At 42.1% G+C, this 18096-nt stretch overlaps 1 protein-coding gene across 2 annotated transcripts in view; it reads left to right on the top strand.

Moving 5' to 3' along the window:
* The window catches only part of SCAF11 (SR-related CTD associated factor 11), a 41982-nt gene extending 27144 nt beyond the window's left edge, over window positions 1-14838 (top strand). For both annotated transcript variants that reach the window (XM_042872448.1, XM_042872449.1), the window contains exons 10-16: window positions 143-232; window positions 1478-1584; window positions 4390-6891; window positions 8363-8706; window positions 10968-11186; window positions 11626-11745; window positions 12088-14838. In XM_042872448.1, coding sequence (XP_042728382.1) covers window positions 143-232; window positions 1478-1584; window positions 4390-6891; window positions 8363-8706; window positions 10968-11186; window positions 11626-11745; window positions 12088-12216 — 3511 coding nt within the window. In that variant the 3' untranslated portion in view covers window positions 12217-14838. The remainder of the gene's footprint in view (window positions 1-142; window positions 233-1477; window positions 1585-4389; window positions 6892-8362; window positions 8707-10967; window positions 11187-11625; window positions 11746-12087) is intronic.
* The last annotated feature ends 3258 nt before the right edge of the window (window positions 14839-18096 follow it).

Raw genomic sequence — 18096 nt, 5'->3', positions numbered from 1 at the left:
TTATAATACAGTTATAATACAGTTATAATACAGTTATAATACAGTTAAATTTGAAGATTAGCAATTGATAAAAGCAGTTATTGAAATAAGGAATTCTAGTAATAAAAAGGTGTTATTAAATGACATGATATTTGTATTTTAGTACAGACTTCACAGATGTCAATGCATTGATCAGGCAGAAGAGACAAGAACTGGAATTGTCCTGTTCATCAATGCTTGCTAGAGTTGAAAGGTATATGTCATGCTATTTTTATGTAAATGGATTTTCTGCTGTGTCTTGTGGTATCACAGAAGCACCAAGGTTGGAAAAGACCTTCAAGCTCATCCATTCCAACCATCCACTGATCACCAATAGCTCTCACTAAACCATGTCCCTCAGCACAATGTCCAAACGTTCCTTGAACACCTCCAGGGTCGGTGACTCCGCCACCTCTCTGGGCAGCCCATTCCAGTGCCTGACCACTCTTTCAGAGAAGTGGAGAACTTTTCTTTAATCCTTGTGATGAGCATAGTAACCCATTGACGTGTGCATCTATCACTTTTCATAAAAATGCAAGCTTAAACATATTTTTCACTTAATTTAGAAGGTAGTGTATATGAGCTCTTAAAATTATTTCTATCATTGCAAATCAGGGTGTGTTTGTTATGATGTCAGTCTGACTCTGACTTCCCTTCATGGATGGTTCCAGCACTTTTTCTGACTGTTAGTAGACAAATTCATAATAGAAAGAGTAAGAGGGATTTTTTCAAATGAAACAGAGCATGAGAAATTTTTTGTCAGAGAGCAGATAAATGAGTATTAAAGCACACCCTACAGATATCTTCATGAATCTAAAGCAGAATTATAAAAACAACAGATTTAAAGTTTAAAAAAAAAATATATATATATATATAAATATATAAATAGATCCAACTCTCTTTGATATTAATTCTACAACATACTCTGCCTTTGGCATAAAATGGACAACAGAAATTGGGTAAGAGATTTTCTTATTATAACTAAAAGCTGCACTTTGGATTTTAATAACAAGTTACGTGTTTCTTTTCACACACTTCTCCTTGGGGAAAGTTTAATTCCAACTCAATGGTGGCTTAAAAGTAGTAGATTACAACGACATTTTTGTATGCTGTCTTTCATATTTTTGCAGAAAAAACACTGTTCTTACACTGAAGTGCTACATTAGCTTTCAGGATTTTATTTCCAGTAGTATAGTCTCCTAATTTGAAGTAGTCTCTTTGTTACATTTTGGCTTTGAGTGTATATTGCTTTAACATAACATACTTTCTTGGAACTGTTTTACCAGATTAGACCTCATGGTAAGCCTGGAAGAAGGAAAGCTTTGTTTTCTGTCAGCTTTGTGTTTCCCTCTACACTGTGAGGTAGAGGCCTTGTGTTTGCATAATGGTCATGAGCATTCTTTCCAAAACTTCCTGCAAACAGCTCTAACAATTAACATTAATGATTTTACTTTTACAGAATTCCTTTGGTGTCTTATGGAGCTGAAGCTGAGACCTTTCTTCTCACTTCTACTGCAGTGGCAGGGACAGTTCTTCCAACAAATATCAGGCCTTTGGAAAACTTTGGTAAACTTTTTTTTTGTAAGTTTTCTTTATAGCTAATGGGGAGTATTGTGAAAATGTGATTCTCAAAATTCAAACTTTCAAAATCAGCTGGTGTATTTCTTAAATTGGAGCATACAACTTGAGCTGTACGGAGAACAAGTGTTCTGTGTAACTTAATTCAGTTCCTAAATTCAGAATTTTCTCTCATGTTGCAGCTTTTTATCTTATTTGAAGATACACTGCATTATGATACATTCTGAGCTGCATGATGTATACCAGTGGTGTATTTGCTGACTGACTAGAATAGTCTGCAAACTGCAATATTTGGATCTCCTTCAGTGTGTCTGCAAGCTCAACAGGGCAGAAACTTGCAAAGGTGTTGAAGCTCCACAGTGTGACAGGAACTTAGCAGAAGACAAGATATGGCAGGGATTACCTTTCTCCAGTTGCTTTAATTGCCTGTCTCCCCATACTCAGCTGGAGTGTAGCTTCTCTTCCTGTTGTCTGCACAAATTTCAGAAGTGGGAACACAAGAGTGCTGTTCTTTTAAGTCTGGAGATAATACCTTTGAATTTGAAATTAGGCCACTTCCATTTGACTAACAGGGAAAAAGATGGAAGAGATTTTGGTTTCTTTCGGCCTACTTGAATCAAGGAAGTGAATTACGAGGAAGAATTCAGTAGGAGGATGATTGAAGAAATGCTTTATTAGTTCATATTCTGCATTGTTGTTAAATGTACTTATTTCACTTCCCCATTTGCCAGTAAAAAAAAATAGGTTACTTCCTCTGGCTTTTTTGGCAGTTTAACTGATGCTTAACTGTTTCTGCTTCTAGTAGTAATGAGTGTGTGTGGTAGCTTCTATCTCTTGATTTCCCAGGCTTCTTTGCCGTGTCCCAGAAGCAGAGGGAAAAATAATCAGTTTTTCTATGAGTTGAAGAGTATTCATGTAACCTCCAAAATACTTTTCAATATTAGACAATTTAGAACAGATTTATTACCATTGATAATTGCTGCAGCTGACTTGCAAGTACTGATGATGTTGTCAACTACTAATGCAGAACTTGAAAGTAAATGCCTTATGCTGTCTTTTGGGAGAAGCAGGAAATGGAATCTTTATGGGGGGGAGGGAAGGATGTATGTTTTTTTAAATTTACATTTTTAAATACTTTTCTCACTCACCTGGGTTAGAAGTTAGATGTTTTACATTTTGAAAAGTAAAATTACCAAGCTAAAAAGAGAGCAAATGAATTTATTTCTGTAAATATGCTTTTGCCACACCTAAACTGGAGTTCAGATATTTAATGTAATAGATTTTTTATGCAGTGGACAAAGTGAAAGACAGTCATTGATGTTGAAACTTCAAGCATTTTAGTATATGGACACTAAAATTCTAAGTAATCTTCAGATTTGACTTGAAGGCTTCCTGCCAGCAAGGGAAATGCAGGAGGCAGAGTCTTGAAATTTCCCCAGTGGATCCACTGGTGGGTGTAAAGTGTGAAGAATGCCCCCTGTGGGTTTGGGCACATCCTGTGAGTGTTCCTTCCCCATTCTGCTTTTTTATATTGGCTTAAGAGAGGAAGCACAGGAAAAAATGGTAGGGAAAAAAAGCAAGGAGAAATTAACCTTTTAGAGATTCTTTTAGAGATGCATGGCATGCAAATATGTGAAGAGGAGAGTGACCTCTTCTCTTACAAGTAATATGAAATGAAGAGGCAGAAGGTAGAGGAAACACGGGTAAAACTGGGACTTTCTGCAGAGATGAACAATGAAATGAAAAAAATAGACATGCAATTTAAAAAAAAAATTTTTTTTTGATGCTTTGTCTTATTCCTCTCTTACTTTTTTAATATATGTTCTTAAGTAGCTTATAAAACAAATATTTCAGTATTTGTGAGATGTGATAAATTAATTGCAAAATCTATTGAAATTGATCTTTCTAAGCAAGTTTCTACTGTTTGTGTATAAGATGAAGCTGTGAATGGAATGAATTTGAGGAGCAAATCCTTTATTTTTGGAGTCTACGCAGAGTATGAAACAAAGTAATGGACCTCTCAAGAAATTAACATAGTTCTGAATTGAGTATTACATTTAAGAATATTTACTTAATTGTCATTTATCTTAAAGTCTGGAGCTGTCACTTGCAAGCTTTCAGATGCATTGAGTATGTACAATCTATTCCCTGTGCTGCAAGGCAGCAGAATTTGTCCAGTTTGCCATGGAGCGTTCAGGGGCTTTCTTAAAACTTTGGAATGAGTTTACACTGTCAGGAATTAGATTTTGTAGAGAAGTGTGTTGTCAGTGGTGCTTCTCATCAAGTGCTTCTCGTGTGATCGTCCCTGACAGTTGTCTGAAAATCTTACTCTAGTACTGAGTTTCTCTTCTGTAGTATTGAGCTTCACCTCCATAATGTTGAGGCTTCACTGACAACAAGGCCTGCACACAAGAATGATGGGAATTGCTGTATGCTAAGAATATCAGATAGCTACTTTTACTTTTGTAATGGTTTAAATGCTGACCATATTTGAATATCATTCTTGCTTTATCAGCAGTGGTTTAATTGTGAATGCCATTCTTGTCCATATAGCCATGTCAGTGCTGCTTCTGAAGTGCATTTCCTGGTGCCTAATACTTGATTTTTGTTAGTCTTATTCTGTTCTGCACTGGGGTGGGGTGGACTTGATTTTAGCTAGGTAAGCTGTGGCAGCATTTCATACTGTACTGTATTATTTGATAATATCTGTTAAACAGCAGTGTCATTTTATGGTCTGAATTGTATTTGTGTAACTGTTTATTACCAAGCATTAAGATATTCTGCTTTTATTAGAATCTTTAGGGAAAGGTTATGCTGTTGCATGCACCCAAGAAGGAGAAGAGAAAAAGCAAGCATCAGGTTCATCTGGCACTAGGGGAGGTAGAAGGAAGTCTGCTAATGCTACTCCTAGAAGAAGGTCTGCACGGAACACCAAAAACGAGACCCTGAGTCAGTCTCGGAGTTCACCTCGGTCCAGCAGTTCTGGGTGCAGCGCCCCTGATGGCAGTAATCCACCTCTGAATAAATCCTTTTCGGAATCAGAGAATGTTCTTCCCAAACGAAAAACAAAAAGAATAGGTAAACAACGAACACCTCTGGCTAAAAAGAAACTGAGAAGTTCTGCACGTTCTGAAAAATCATCCAGTGATTCAGTTGATGATGATGATGATGCTGAGTCTGAAGCGGTTCTTACAGTAGATAGAGACCAGCAGTCAGATAACGAAAGTAGTGCAAGCCTTCCACAGAAAAATGATGCAGAAACAGAGTCTGCTAATGGATTAGAAAGCTGTAATGAACATGCAGAGATTGAGGAAACTACAGGACAATATGAGGAAGATACTTCAGGCACTGGTGACGTAAGTTTTTCTGTCCAAGAATCTACAGTATTGACTTCAGGAGGAGAAAGTCAGGAATTTGAAGTAAAAGATCTTAATGAAAAAACCATAGAACTTGAGAATCAGGACGCCTGTAAAAATACTCCTGAACAAATGGAAACAGCAACTAGCCCCAGAGATGAACTGTGTGACCCTGCAACATCTGAAAATGTACATGAGACGTTGTGTAGTCCTCAGGAAGAATTAATTGAGAATATAAATACAAAAATACATAAACCAATAACTAGTCCAGATAATGAATTACTGGAACATCCAGAGACTTTGGAACAAGATCAGCCATTAGAGAGCCCCAGAAGCAAATTGCATGAGCATATAGAAACCATAGAAGTTGATGATGCTAAGGCAGATGAAAAGACAGAAGTAGACTGTGCAAGTACAAATACTCAAGACTTTGAAAGTGATAAAGACAAGGAACCAGACAGGTTAATATGTAATACTTCTACAGATGCATCAGAGCAAGCCTTAAAAGAAAGCCCCATGCCAGAGTGTGAAAAGAACAGAACTTCAGAGTCACTGACGATAAATGCTGAACGTAAGCATTTTGGTGAGGATAACAATGAAATGATACCAATGGATTGTGACTCATTTTGCAGCGACCAGAATGAACCTCAGATTGAACAGTTGCCACCAGCTGAAAGTATAGAGCAGGGAAAAATGGACTCCTTACAGTGTGATGCAGCAAATTCTGCTTCAGTTTCAGGATTGTCTGCTGAAAAAGATGAAGCTGTTCACCAAGAAGGAGAGTGTCAGTCAGAACCCAAAAAAGAAAAAAAGACTCGAACAAGACGGTCTCGATTTCATTCACCATCAACAACTTGGTCTCCTTCCAGGAAAGACGGCAGGAAATCTCAGTCACCATCTCCCAAAAGGGAGATGACCAGGGAGAGGAGTTCCCGGTCACCCAAGAAAGAAACTGTTGGGGAGGGAAGGAGATCCTTATCTCAGTCTCCAAAAAGAGAGACACTCAAAGATGAGAGAAAAACACCATCTCGATCTCCCAAGAGGGAAACTGTCAGGGAAAGCAGGAGGTCATCCTCTTGGTCAAGAACAAGGGATTCATCTCCAAGACAAAAGTCTAGATCTCGAAGCAGCGATAGAGATTGTCAGAGAAGGGATCGTGACAGAGAGAGAAGAAATAGAAGATGGTCCAGGTCCCGGTCCAGGTCCCGGTCACGATCTAGGTCGAGATCACAGTCAAGGACGAGAAATAAAGGCTCTTCATTCTCTAGAAATGAGAGGGATGGTCATTCACCTCGTTGGAAAGACAGATGGGCAAATGACAACTGGAGGAGTCCCAGAGGGAATGATCGGTACAGAAGAAGTGATCAAGAGAAACAGAATGAAAGTCTAAAGGAGAAGGACAGTATGGAAAAAACCAGTGATGTTCAGTGTTCTCCAGACAAGCGGAGGAATGATTGTCCAGACTGGGTAATGGAAAGGATAAACTCCCTTCCGGAGGTCAAGAACAGAGACAGACCTCATTGGGAAGACAGCAGACATGATAATTCAGGGCAGTCTTGGAACAAAAATTTTGGTTCAGGTTGGTTTCCAAATAGGGGGAGAGGTCATCGTGGCAGAGGTGGGCGTGGAAGAGGTGGTTTCGCATATGGAGACCAAAGTGAAAATCACTGGCAGAGTAGAAAACCTCTCTCAGGGAACTCAAATGGTTCTGGGAATGAAGCTACAAGGTTCTCAGAGCAGCAGCCATACAAGCGTAAGAATGAACAGGATTCTTTCGATACGCCTGCTGATAGATCTGGGTGGACATCTGCATCCAGCTGGGCTGTAAGAAAGACTTTACCTGCTGATGTGCAGAATTATTACTCAAGAAGAGGACGAAACTCATCAAGCCCACAGTCTGGATGGGGAACTAGGCAAGAGGAAGAGACACTTGAACAAGGTACACACAGTTTTGATACAAAGCTTAGTCACAGATGCAGTAGATGAGTAAAATTCTAGTCATGTTGTTCTGTTAGTTGATCAGTTCTTCAAAATTGGGGGTGAATTCATAGTAATTTTGCATTGTGGAATATGGACTTGTAGTGTTTTATCAGGATTTTGATGGCTTTTTGATTTTCCTCCATGTCAGAGTTTCTGTGTTGCTTACAGACTAGGCATCTAAAGACTACAACTTTAAATCTTCTTGGCTGAAAGCATCCTGTTCATGGTCACTTTTAGCATCTGCCTTCTAATAAGTTATCCACAGATCATTAACATTCTGAAGTAAATGGTAGATGTAAATTGTATTCAAGAATCACAAAGTCCAGCTCTGAAGGCAACCTGAAGGAACTTGCCCTTTCCTATTGTCATATGGCTTTGCCTTTGGTTTTTATCCATTTTTATCTTACATGCCAGCAGTGGTGTTCTTTTCAGAGGCAACTTCATCAAAGGCTTCTTATTTTGAGGGATCTTTGTCAACCTTCAGTTTGCTACAGGAAAATATATCAAACCTTTAATTGCAAGTGTCGTGATTTTGCAGACATTATTTTCCATAGTTTAGTCATACTAATCTTTTTTTTGAATCTGAGCTCCAGGTGAGAGTACTCTCTCAAAGCTGGATGAAACACACTTGATTGGTATCGTGACCTGGTCCTGGGCAACATGCTGTAGCTGGCCTTGTATAAGGAGGGTTGGACCAGAGTGAAGCATCAGGACTTAAATGCTGATCCCTTTGAATGAGCTGAAAGGATTCCTCAGGGAAGGGATTCTGAGGGAATGAGAAATGGATCTAGATTTAGAATCCCTTGTCCTAGCTCAGACCTCACTGCTTGACTTTTTAAAAGGCTCACTGCTTATACCTTACACTGAAACTTTTTATCTGCTGTTGAAGGTAAGGTTGAAATAGTGAAGTCATTTTTAAGAGTATCACCCCCAAGAGGTTATTTTTACTTCTAGGCTTTACCTGTTGCACCATCACAGGGCTTTTTAATAATCTTCTGAGTATTGGCATCTTTCAGAATTGGTTGACAGTGCATGGACAAAGGAGAGCAAAAAGTAACGTATCCAATAGCATGAAAACTAAACAGGTTCTGTTGTCTTTCTGTTCTTCTGGGGAGGATTTTTGTTTTGTTGTGATGGAATAATGTATTGGCTGAGCTGTGGGAACAATTAGAGTGATGGGAATTCAAAATGCAGACCTGCATAAACAAAGTGACCTTATTTTAAACACAGAAACTAGCACTTAGCTCAGTGATGTGTCTGTGATGAGTGCTGTATAGCAATGTGATGCACTATCTGTGAAATACTCAAATAGAGAACTCTTCTTGGAACTCTATACTTAATGAAGATTTCAGACACCTCGTTCCACACTTTACTTTAGAAAATACAGATTTTCTACTTCATATACTGTCTTTTTTTTTTTCTTCTGATAGATCCAAACCTCAAAGACCAAGGCAACCAGCAAAGCGATGGTTCTCAGTTACCAGTAAATATGATGCAGCAACAGATGAATGTAATGCCGCAAGTGAATGCACAGCACCAGCCTATGAATATGTTTCCATATCCCATGGGTGTCCCTCCTCCTATGATGAATATGCAACGAAATCCTTTTAACATCCCCCCTCCAGTGCCCATCCATCTCCATACCGGAGTGCCTCTCATGCAGGTAGCTGCTCCCACTAATTTGTCTCAGGGATTGCCTCCGCCTCCACCTCCACCCCCACCATCTCAACAAGTCAACTACATTGCTTCACAGCAAGATGGAAAACAATTGCAGGTATGCTTTATCAGAAGCCATGGGAAGAGCACTATTGAAGTAACATCCTTAAGGGTTTCTTAAATGTAATGCTACCTACTTGGTAAACTTATACTTGCAGTTTCTTTCTCTCTTGCCTGTCTTCTCTCACTCCACATCAGATTTTAAGTAGAAGTATCCATGAGAATTTGACTTGTTAGGGGACTGTAGCTTTTAGATAATAACATAGCACCACAATTGTTTTGTTTGTGGTAGTGAGATGTTCTAGGTGGTAATGGAACACTGAAAATGCTTCTATATTGTCCATTGCCTTTTTCTCCTTCAAAGTTAGTATTTCTAGCTTTGGAGATGCTTGAATCCCCCTTCTGCATCGTGTAGAAAGTAACCTCAACCCCTTTGTTGCAATGCTAATCCCTTGGTTTGTTGTATGAGCAGAGGGAAGTTATCAAATACTTCATGGCATCGATTTGTTCCACGCTTCCATTCTCCAACTGTCACTGTCTCAGCAGCTCAACCACCCTCAGCACCACCACATTTTCTGTTCTGTTTAATCTTTTGAGCCTTTTTGTTCGTAATTTTCAGGCTTTCTTTGGTAGGTTTTACTTATCCCTTCTTGCAAGATTCTCCTGCTGCTGGTTGCCCTGTTTGAGACCTAACTTTTGTTTTACTATTCAAGTTTCAAAAACTCTGCTGTGCTTGGGCAGATCAGACTGTCTTTTTGTGCCTTCCAAGATAGCTTAAAACATCCTTTGTGTACATTAAGTCCTCTTGTAGACAGCTGTTCGTATTAAGAACTTTTGTATCAGGGAAAGGAAAATGAGCAGCTTCCAAGACAGTGAATGGCTGTGGAAGGAGGTCTGTGTGGTGTGTGTATATGTGTATGTATATATATATATATGTATATATATATATGTATGTATGTATGTATATATATGTATGTATGTATACATGTATATATATATGGTTCTTAAGGGCTTCACTGAGGTTTATCCTTCCCTTATGTTGCAGGCCACCTGCTCTAACCTAAAATGCTTTGCCCTGTATTCCAGTTAGAAAAGGATGTTCTAGAACAATGATTTCTAAACCTGTTTTCATTAATAGCTGAAAATTTGGCATGTATTGATAAATTCTTAACATAACAATGTTAAAAGAGTGCTGCTGTTAACCATTCATGTATTCAGAAAGAAAAGTTCTGTGGGAAATACTGAGTGGGGTTACAGGCCATATGAGATGCTCGAACAGTGAAACAGCAAGGTGCTATTTGAACTAAAATGCCTGTAGATTATTTGTTGGTTTCATTTGTGCTGTCTGTAATTAAAATATTTTCACAGTTGGAAATTCAATACACTTAATCACTGAAACACAAGAAGCCAGAATGCGTTTTGTGAACCACTGTGAAACTTACTATCTAGTGGAGCAGTAGGCGCAGCTTTGTAAAGATTGTGTATTATCCCAACATGCAGGCATTTCTTAGGAAAGCCACTGGTTTACCTATTGCTGTTCTCTATCAGCAGTGCTCATGGTGCCCTTTGGTGATGTCTGGAAATGCACAGTCTATGGCTCTTCCTTAAGAATAGGTACAGGTGCTTCAAGGAGCTCCCTAGCCTTGAGTAGACAGTAGATGTTGACATGTTTGACATTCCTGTAGAAGTTCAAGCTGGTAATGAACACGAAAATAAATGCTTTCAAAGCAGCATCATTATCATAGAGTCATAGAATCACAGAATGGTTTGGGGTGGAAGGGACCTTTAAGATCACCTAGTTCCAACCCCCTGCTACAGGCAGGGACACCTCCCTCTAGACCAGGTTGCTCAAAGCCCCATCCAGCGTGCCCTCGAGAGCTTCCAGAGAGGGGTTATCCACAACCTCACTGGGTGTAATTTTTTGTTTAAATGTTAATCTCAGGTACAAAATAGGGACCTCCTTTTCACTCCAGTGACAAATAAAGAGGTTCTGTAGCCATAAGGTTCCCTCAAAATGATTAAGGCCATCCACACCTGTTTGCAGAGTATTTTGTCGCTTGGGATCTCTATGAGAGCCAGAATCCAGCTACTGTAGCAGTAATGATGCGGATGCCTTACTTTTCAAGTTTTACTTTTTTTTTTCTTTTGAGTAGATTTGATATTATTTGCATATTTTCCAGAATAATGAAGTGTGGAAATGACCTGATGAACCAAAGCATGTGGTATTGATGCTTTTTCAGTAGCTGCTGAAACAGGTAGAAGGGTACATTATCTTTCGGCATGAGAATGTTTTAACTACCAATGACCTTTTAAAAACAGGGTGTTCCAAATGCTGCTCATGTAAGTAATAACATGAGCACTCCAGCCTTGCCTGCTCCAGCAGCAGTCCTGGGAAACGTGGGAACTGTTCAGGGACCAACTTCTGGCAACGCGACGTCATCGAGTCACATCAAGGGCTCTAATGCAACTGTGCAGCTGGGAGAAAACAAAGCAAGTGTAACAGTGGAAGCCAGTGCAGATAGCTCAAAGAAGGACCAGGCAAGTTCACAGTGTCTGTATTTATATAACTACATATGTGCATGTGTAATATGCATAAACATATGCAATATATAAATTTTTTATGTACTGAAGCTATGGTAGCACCTCCTGTGTATATCCCTTAATACACCTCATCCTGTCATCTGTATGATACTCTGTGACAGCTCTGGGCTGTAACCAACCAGCAGCTGTGTCTCCTTGCCATGCAGTCTTATTTAAAGCATCTCTATTACAAATATTTCTGTAATTGCTGTGGGACAACATTCCATTCTTAATAAACACAGGCAGCTCTCACAAGTGCTGGAATTTGAGTGAGGGGAGCATAGTTTTTTAGTCCTCTGTAGTAACTTCTGTCTGATAAATGTTGTGATTGATAAATTTGTATGTAGGCATTGAAAAAATAATGCTCCGGTTTGTGGGTTTGTTTTTTATTTGTCAGAAATTGCTAATTCAAGAAAAAGCAGCACAAGAAGTCAAACTGGCAATTAAACCTTTCTACCAAAATAAAGACATCACTAAGGAAGAATATAAAGAAATTGTGCGGAAAGCTGTAGATAAAGTAAGTGATCTGTTATTAAAGCATGAACTGCGTGTGTTCCAATTGAGGTTGGCTTGGGTTGGATTTTCTGACCATGTGGGAGCAGCTCGTAGTTGTTGCGAGGGAGAACAGGGAAATGAAAATTACCTTTCTCCATTCACATGAGCTTATCCAGCTCATGGGATCAGAGCTCACTTATTGTTTGGAAGAGTTCAGCAGGAGTTGGGAGATGGTTATTGGTGAAGTTTTGGCGCTTTCCACTGAGATGTTGAAGCCCTGGGGAGCTGGGAAAACAAATACTGTGCAGTGAGGGCTGATGGCAACTATCTCAAGCTTTTTTTTTCTCCTTTAAAACTGTTGTAGGTTTGTCATAGCAAGAGCGGAGAAGTTAATTCTGCCAAAGTGGCCAATCTGGTGAGGGCCTACGTAGACAAATACAAGCACTCACGGAAGAAGAATGCGGAAGAGGCGGTCTCCTGTGAAAGGAAATGATGTCGTTTCAGTTTTTAGTGTTGTTCTCTCTGCAAAGTGCAATTTCATCATGAACCGTTAGCTGAGAATTGTACACGGATGTGCTTTGAATCTGGTTTTGATAAAATTATTTTTCAGTGTAGTATATAATGTTTTGTTCTGAAGAAATACAGAGCTGCAGGGCGACTTCTTCATTCCTTTTGAAGAGCAGATGTCTGAAAAAGGAAAAGGTGTAAAGAAGAATCATTAGGAATGTACGATTGTGTGGATACTTAGATGTACAGCGTTTTGACTTGAATGGCAGTGCATTAAATTAGAAATTGGTCTGAATACGTTGATTTTTGGAACAGGGATGTACAGTACCTCTAATTGGTCAGATGAAGGGGGAATTTTTTGTTTTGATTTCTCGGTAATAGCAAAGATGAAATAATGTATTGCCTCGACAGATACTTTGAGCGCTAACTGGACAGGCTGACCACAGGGCTCTCAGCGTGTGTATAGAAAGCACATGGAGTTGTCTGAACAGAAGAACTGTTTGGGTTTTAAAAAGAAAAATCATGAACAGTAGAACTCAGTGCCCCAACTCAAGGGCACTGCCTATCTGTTGTAACACCAAATAAAAGTTATGCTGCTTGGTTTTGTTTGTGAACTTTTTCCATTTGTTGCAAGGTAGTGGGATGAACTTGATGAATTTTTATGTGCTGAATGCCTTCAATCACCACACACCAACAACCTTAGCTCATGCCTAATGCTGCCCTCAGCTAGCACAGCAACAGGGAGCTTCTGTGCTGGAGCTGCATGTTCAGGCACACCAACTCCTTGTTTCTTCAAGCAAGACCAAGGAAAGTTGCGGTTGGTTCCCAGGCTCCTGCCTGATCAGAGGCTGCCAGGGGTGCCAACCTGAGCTGTGTACTGCTTCCCTTTGTGAGCTAAGGCCTGGAGCATGGAGCACCACTGGAAATGCAGCACCTTAAGTGCACTGGCTTTTATACTTCCCCAAGCACTTTCTCTAGAGAGGTCAGTGGAGGTACACAGGCATTCTGAAAGCAGAGTCATAAAATGTGCTAAAAGGATGCTTTCACCTAATGAAGAGCACGTGTAACTTGGAGTGCAGCAGTGAGGGTTGATGAGATGAATACAAGCTCCTTTGGGGGAAGACAGCTTGGAATCCTTCCAGATTTGGTTAGGGAAGAGGGCTTTCTCTGAGCTCACTCTGAGAGAGAAATGCTTTCCTCAGTGCTGCCCTTGGGCCGGGCTGTGTCCCCTTACTGGGGGGCTGCTTCACCAGCAAACAGACAAAGCATCAGCTGATGGTTCTGGTAGATTGTCTTCATAGCCAGTAGTTCCCCAAATTACCTTTTCTTAACAGAGAGCTCATCCTTACCCTCTAAGTAATTTCTGTGGAAGCCTGAAGATGAACTTAAGGGAGATACAGCTGTAAAAAAAAAAATAATAATAAGTGATGTTTATCGCTTAATTATAACTTTCTACAGACTTTAATGAAGCCTTTGACTGTCTATATTTATTTTTGTGTGCCTAAGTAAAAATACTGTGTAAATTAGAAAGTGATATAATACATTTTCTACAGTCAAGCCAGGTTTTAGACTTTTCAGAAGACTCAGTTTTACACTGTGGTAGCAATTTGTACGAGCTCTTGAGCTATTTGAAGCTGAAATGGGTTAGCACTTTTGAGAAATGTAGCGAATTATTGCAATGTCAGCCCTGGTGTACTTACTACGTTTTACTTTGGATTTTGGGAATTTTAATGACTTTGTATCTTTATACAGTCGAGCCTTATTATAGAGCTCCTTTCAGGAGCCGTGTAAACGTGTCTTTCTTTTCTTATAAAGGAGGGGTGGAAATTGCGGGGGGAGGAATGATGGAGGACCTGAGCTGGGGACGTGGGGTCACTGATCCCATTTTGCAGTTCCTGCTGGGCTGTGAGCTGCCAGTGCTGCCATCTTGGTGGGCTGGTGGCTGTAGTGATGCTCCACTGTATTTCAGTGTGAAGAATACGGGATAGATTGGAATGTGATCAGGAACTTCACTTTGTACAATAGAATATTTCAGAACTTGACAGAAAAAAAATATGCAATTCATTGCAATTTTCTATGCTGAATTTTTTTTAAAAGCAAACGTATTGCCTTAATACACAGACTCTCCTATTTTTCCCACAAAGCAGTACGGTCTCTGTTGATGTGGCTGCCCATGAAGGTGTGTACATGAACCTTGTAGTCGCGTTTCTGTTCAAATGGTATGAGAGCTGTATTTCTATTTATTGAAAGCCTTGTACTGAACTCCTGCATGCACTGATACTGAAGGTGAGTGCTGGGAGCGCGGAGCCCAGCCCTGCCCTCTGGGATGTCCGGAACTCATTCGCTCCAGATTGCCATGAGGAAAATGATTACAGAACTGTACTTTCTGTGAACTCAGGCAGATCAGGAGGGTTTTCCCTCCGCTCCTCTCACTGTCTCACTGTGCATGCTGCTTGAATGTCTCATCCTGAAGATGTATCCTAGGAGCACAGTGGCTGTCCGGAGTTACTGTACGGTGTTTGTAGCATGAGGCTGGAGTGCTGTCTACTGAAAAAAATCACTAGTTTTGTGTAGTGCTTAACATTTTCTAATAAATTCTTTTCACTAAGCTGTCAGTACTCCGTGTTTGGTCTTCAGTGGCTCTGGCTCAAAGTTTACTGCAGAAAGCAGCATTACGAAGTACTGCTACTTCTGTGCATATTCATCTTGTTTTATGTTGTCTGGAGTCCTCCTCACATCTGGTTTGTTTTCAGTTGGTCTGCCACCTTTCTGCCTTGTCTACCTGCACATGCTGCAAGCTGAAGACAGGTGCATGTGGCAGCATTCATTTGCCACACGTGCTGCGGTGATGACAGTTCTTGGCAGATGAGGATGGGACTGCAACCAGCCAGGCCCTGCCCTATATGTGAGGAGAGCTGGAAGAGCTGCCCAAGTAGAGAACTTGGCTTGACTTGGCTGGAGCAGCCGCAGGGGAGCCCTGCAATTCGTCTCCTATCCACAGTGGTAGCTTTGCTCCAAACATTTCATTGCGTTCCAGGATTGAGGCATGGCCCCAGTTCCATGCAGACATTGTCGCACGGTTTGTGAAAGAGCCTGCTCACCTTTTGGAAAACTTAGAGCCCCATTGTTGGACATTGGCTGTTAACGTCTGGGTGCAGCTGTGGTGGAAACAGCTTGCTTGTGTTTACTAAAAGTGCACTAATAAACGGGCATGGGGGCTCACAGAAAAAGCACACTGCTGTGCAAGCAAGAATGGAAAAGGACACAACTCAGCAGATTCACTGGGGACTGGGAGTTGTAGAGGCCCAGGCTGCTAAGGCTGAGAACACTTCAGAAAGAAGGAAGGGCCAAGAGCCACACGGTGCGTGTTGGGGGCTGGGCAGGGGCTGCTGCTCCTTGGCTGCAGGAGGGGTGGAGATGCCTCACACAGGCGGGGAGGTGGTCGGGGTCAGTGCAGCAATAGAAGGCAAACAGCAGGACATTATTGCCAAGAAAATATAGTAATGAGGAGGAAAGTAAGTAAATTGACTGTAGTTAAGAATTAATTGCCTAAATTGCAAATCTGTCTTATTTCCACAAACCTTCCTGGGGCCATATCTGTGTCAGGTGTACTGACGGCACAAACGGCCAATTCGGCCATTGCTGCAGAGAGGGTTTGGTACATTCTGGCTGATGAATGCCCAGCTATGCCAACGGATGTATTTGTACAGTGTGAGCACAGGGAGGGCTTCTGTACCGACTGCAGGTTGGCCCTGCATGGTGCTGTCAGCAGGACCCTGAGGGAGAGCCACAGTGATTCGGTCAGCGCCCATTAGCAGCAGAGCTCCTTGGATGACCTCAGCCACTGCAGTGCTTGGTCACAGCAGTGGCAGAGCACATCACACAAAATGCAGCTGTATTGCTATCCTGATGCCAACACCTGCCTGCCTCTGCAGCTGCAGCAGGCCGGGCTGAGACACAGCTCCACAGCCATAGGCCTTTCAAACCGGGCCGGCGCTTTGCTGACAGGCTGTGACTGTGCCCAATCAGGCTGCCAGCTGCTCTACTGGCACAGGTGAAGCACAGCAATGTGTATCAAACATAAGCATTGTCTGCAGTGCCTGGGTTTCCTCTGCTGGGAGCAGCTCAGTACCTGTGAGTGGGCCCAGCCACCACTCTTTGGGCTGCCTGGGTGCCTGCAGTGAGCAGCGCTGGGTGCACGTCACCTCCAGGCCTCAGGTGGCAGATCAGCATGTTAGGATCGCCCCCTTCCTACTCGTTACATCCCTCCCCCATCCCTCTCCCTGGTGAGATGTGCAAAATCTCCAAAAATACAGACAGGAGAAAGTGCGCAGCAGGAGAGGAGGAGGAGGGCTCCCAGGCTTAGATTTATAGGACCATTAATGTTGGAAAAGACCACTGGCATCACCCAGTCCAATCCCAGCCCCTCCCCATATGCCCACTGGCTGTGTTGCTCAGTGCCACTTCATCTACACAGTTCTCAAACACCCCCAGGGGCGGTGACTCCACCACCTCCCTGGGCAGCCCATTCCAGTGCCTCACCACTTTTTCTGAGAAGTTTTTCCCTTATATCCAACCTGAACCTCCCCTAGTACAACTTCAGGCCATTCCCTCTCATTCTATCGCTGCTACCTGGGAGAAGAGGCCAACACCCACCTCACCACGTTCTTTCAGGGAGCTGTACACAGCAGTAAGGTCTCCCGAGCTGCCTCCAGACTGAACGATCCCCCCAGCCGCTCCCCATAAGACCTGTGCTACGCACAGTGACATCCCCAGGGCCTCAGTGTCTCTCTTGCAGTGAGGGGCCCAAAACTGAGCGCTGTGCTTAAGGTGCAGCCTCACCAGTGCTGAGTACAGGGGTGCACTCTGAGGAAGGCAGCCGAGGTGATGGCTACCAGGCCAAGGACGTGGCCCAGGGCAAGGACACAGCTCTGCTGCTGCTGGATGCTGGCAGCTGGGGCTCAGGCAGACAGCACTGAACCAAACAGCCCTACACAGCCCCGTGTATTACAATATCCACGGACATCAATAGTTTAATCAAAAAATGGGAGTAGTAGTAAGGCAGTAAGCAAGGTGATACCCTATTTCAATAGTTGAAAAGAACTTAGAAGCAGCAGCTTTCAAAATAATCAGTCAGTACGGCATCTATGAATATTCTAAACAAAACAAAATCGTTAGCCCATAGGGAAACAGTAGCGCACAATTCACTGACCGCATAAAAGGAGTTGAACCCACAGGAAGGCACAGGCTGGAATCTGAAGTGGCCTTGCAGCTCTTTTTCTAATACAACTCAGCCGCAGCGCCCGCAGTTGCCATTGGGAAGCTGTGAGGCACCACAGCAACGTGCTGGGTCCCACAGTGCACAGCCATCAGAGCCAGGGTGGAAGCCAGCACAGAGAGCACTGACTGCAGGAGCCAACATCAAAGTATTTTGAGAGCAGCTTGTCATATAATTAGTCCCAAAATGCTGCAGAAATTATACCTATAGCCACTATATATATATATATATGTTTTTTATGAGGACTGTAAATCAAAACTGGCTGGGGATTCCTAGATGCTTCCATGCAACAGCACAAGGGAGGGACGAAAACAACTGGGAAGTCAGAGCTGCTTCAGTTTTGGCGCAGTGGGTTTTACCACACTGCATATTAGCCAGAACGTCTCTGGGGTTTATGGCAGAATCCAGACTTGAAGCTGTGAGGCTTCACAATCCTCCTAGGCCAGGGGACACAGAGCAGAGCTTGGATCTGCAGGCACTGAGCAGCACGGGGATGCAGCCAGAGCAGCATCCGGTCCAGTTCTTCATCACTCCCAACACAACCTGACAGCATGAAGATCTGCCCTGGCAGACCTCCTGAGATGCCAT

This window comes from Lagopus leucura, unplaced genomic scaffold, assembly GCF_019238085.1.
Source record: "Lagopus leucura isolate 7727_CA_CO unplaced genomic scaffold, USGS_WTPT01 Super-Scaffold_100008, whole genome shotgun sequence".
NCBI classification, from domain to species: domain Eukaryota; kingdom Metazoa; phylum Chordata; class Aves; order Galliformes; family Phasianidae; genus Lagopus; species Lagopus leucura.
This window is presented reverse-complemented; position numbering and strand designations above follow the sequence as displayed.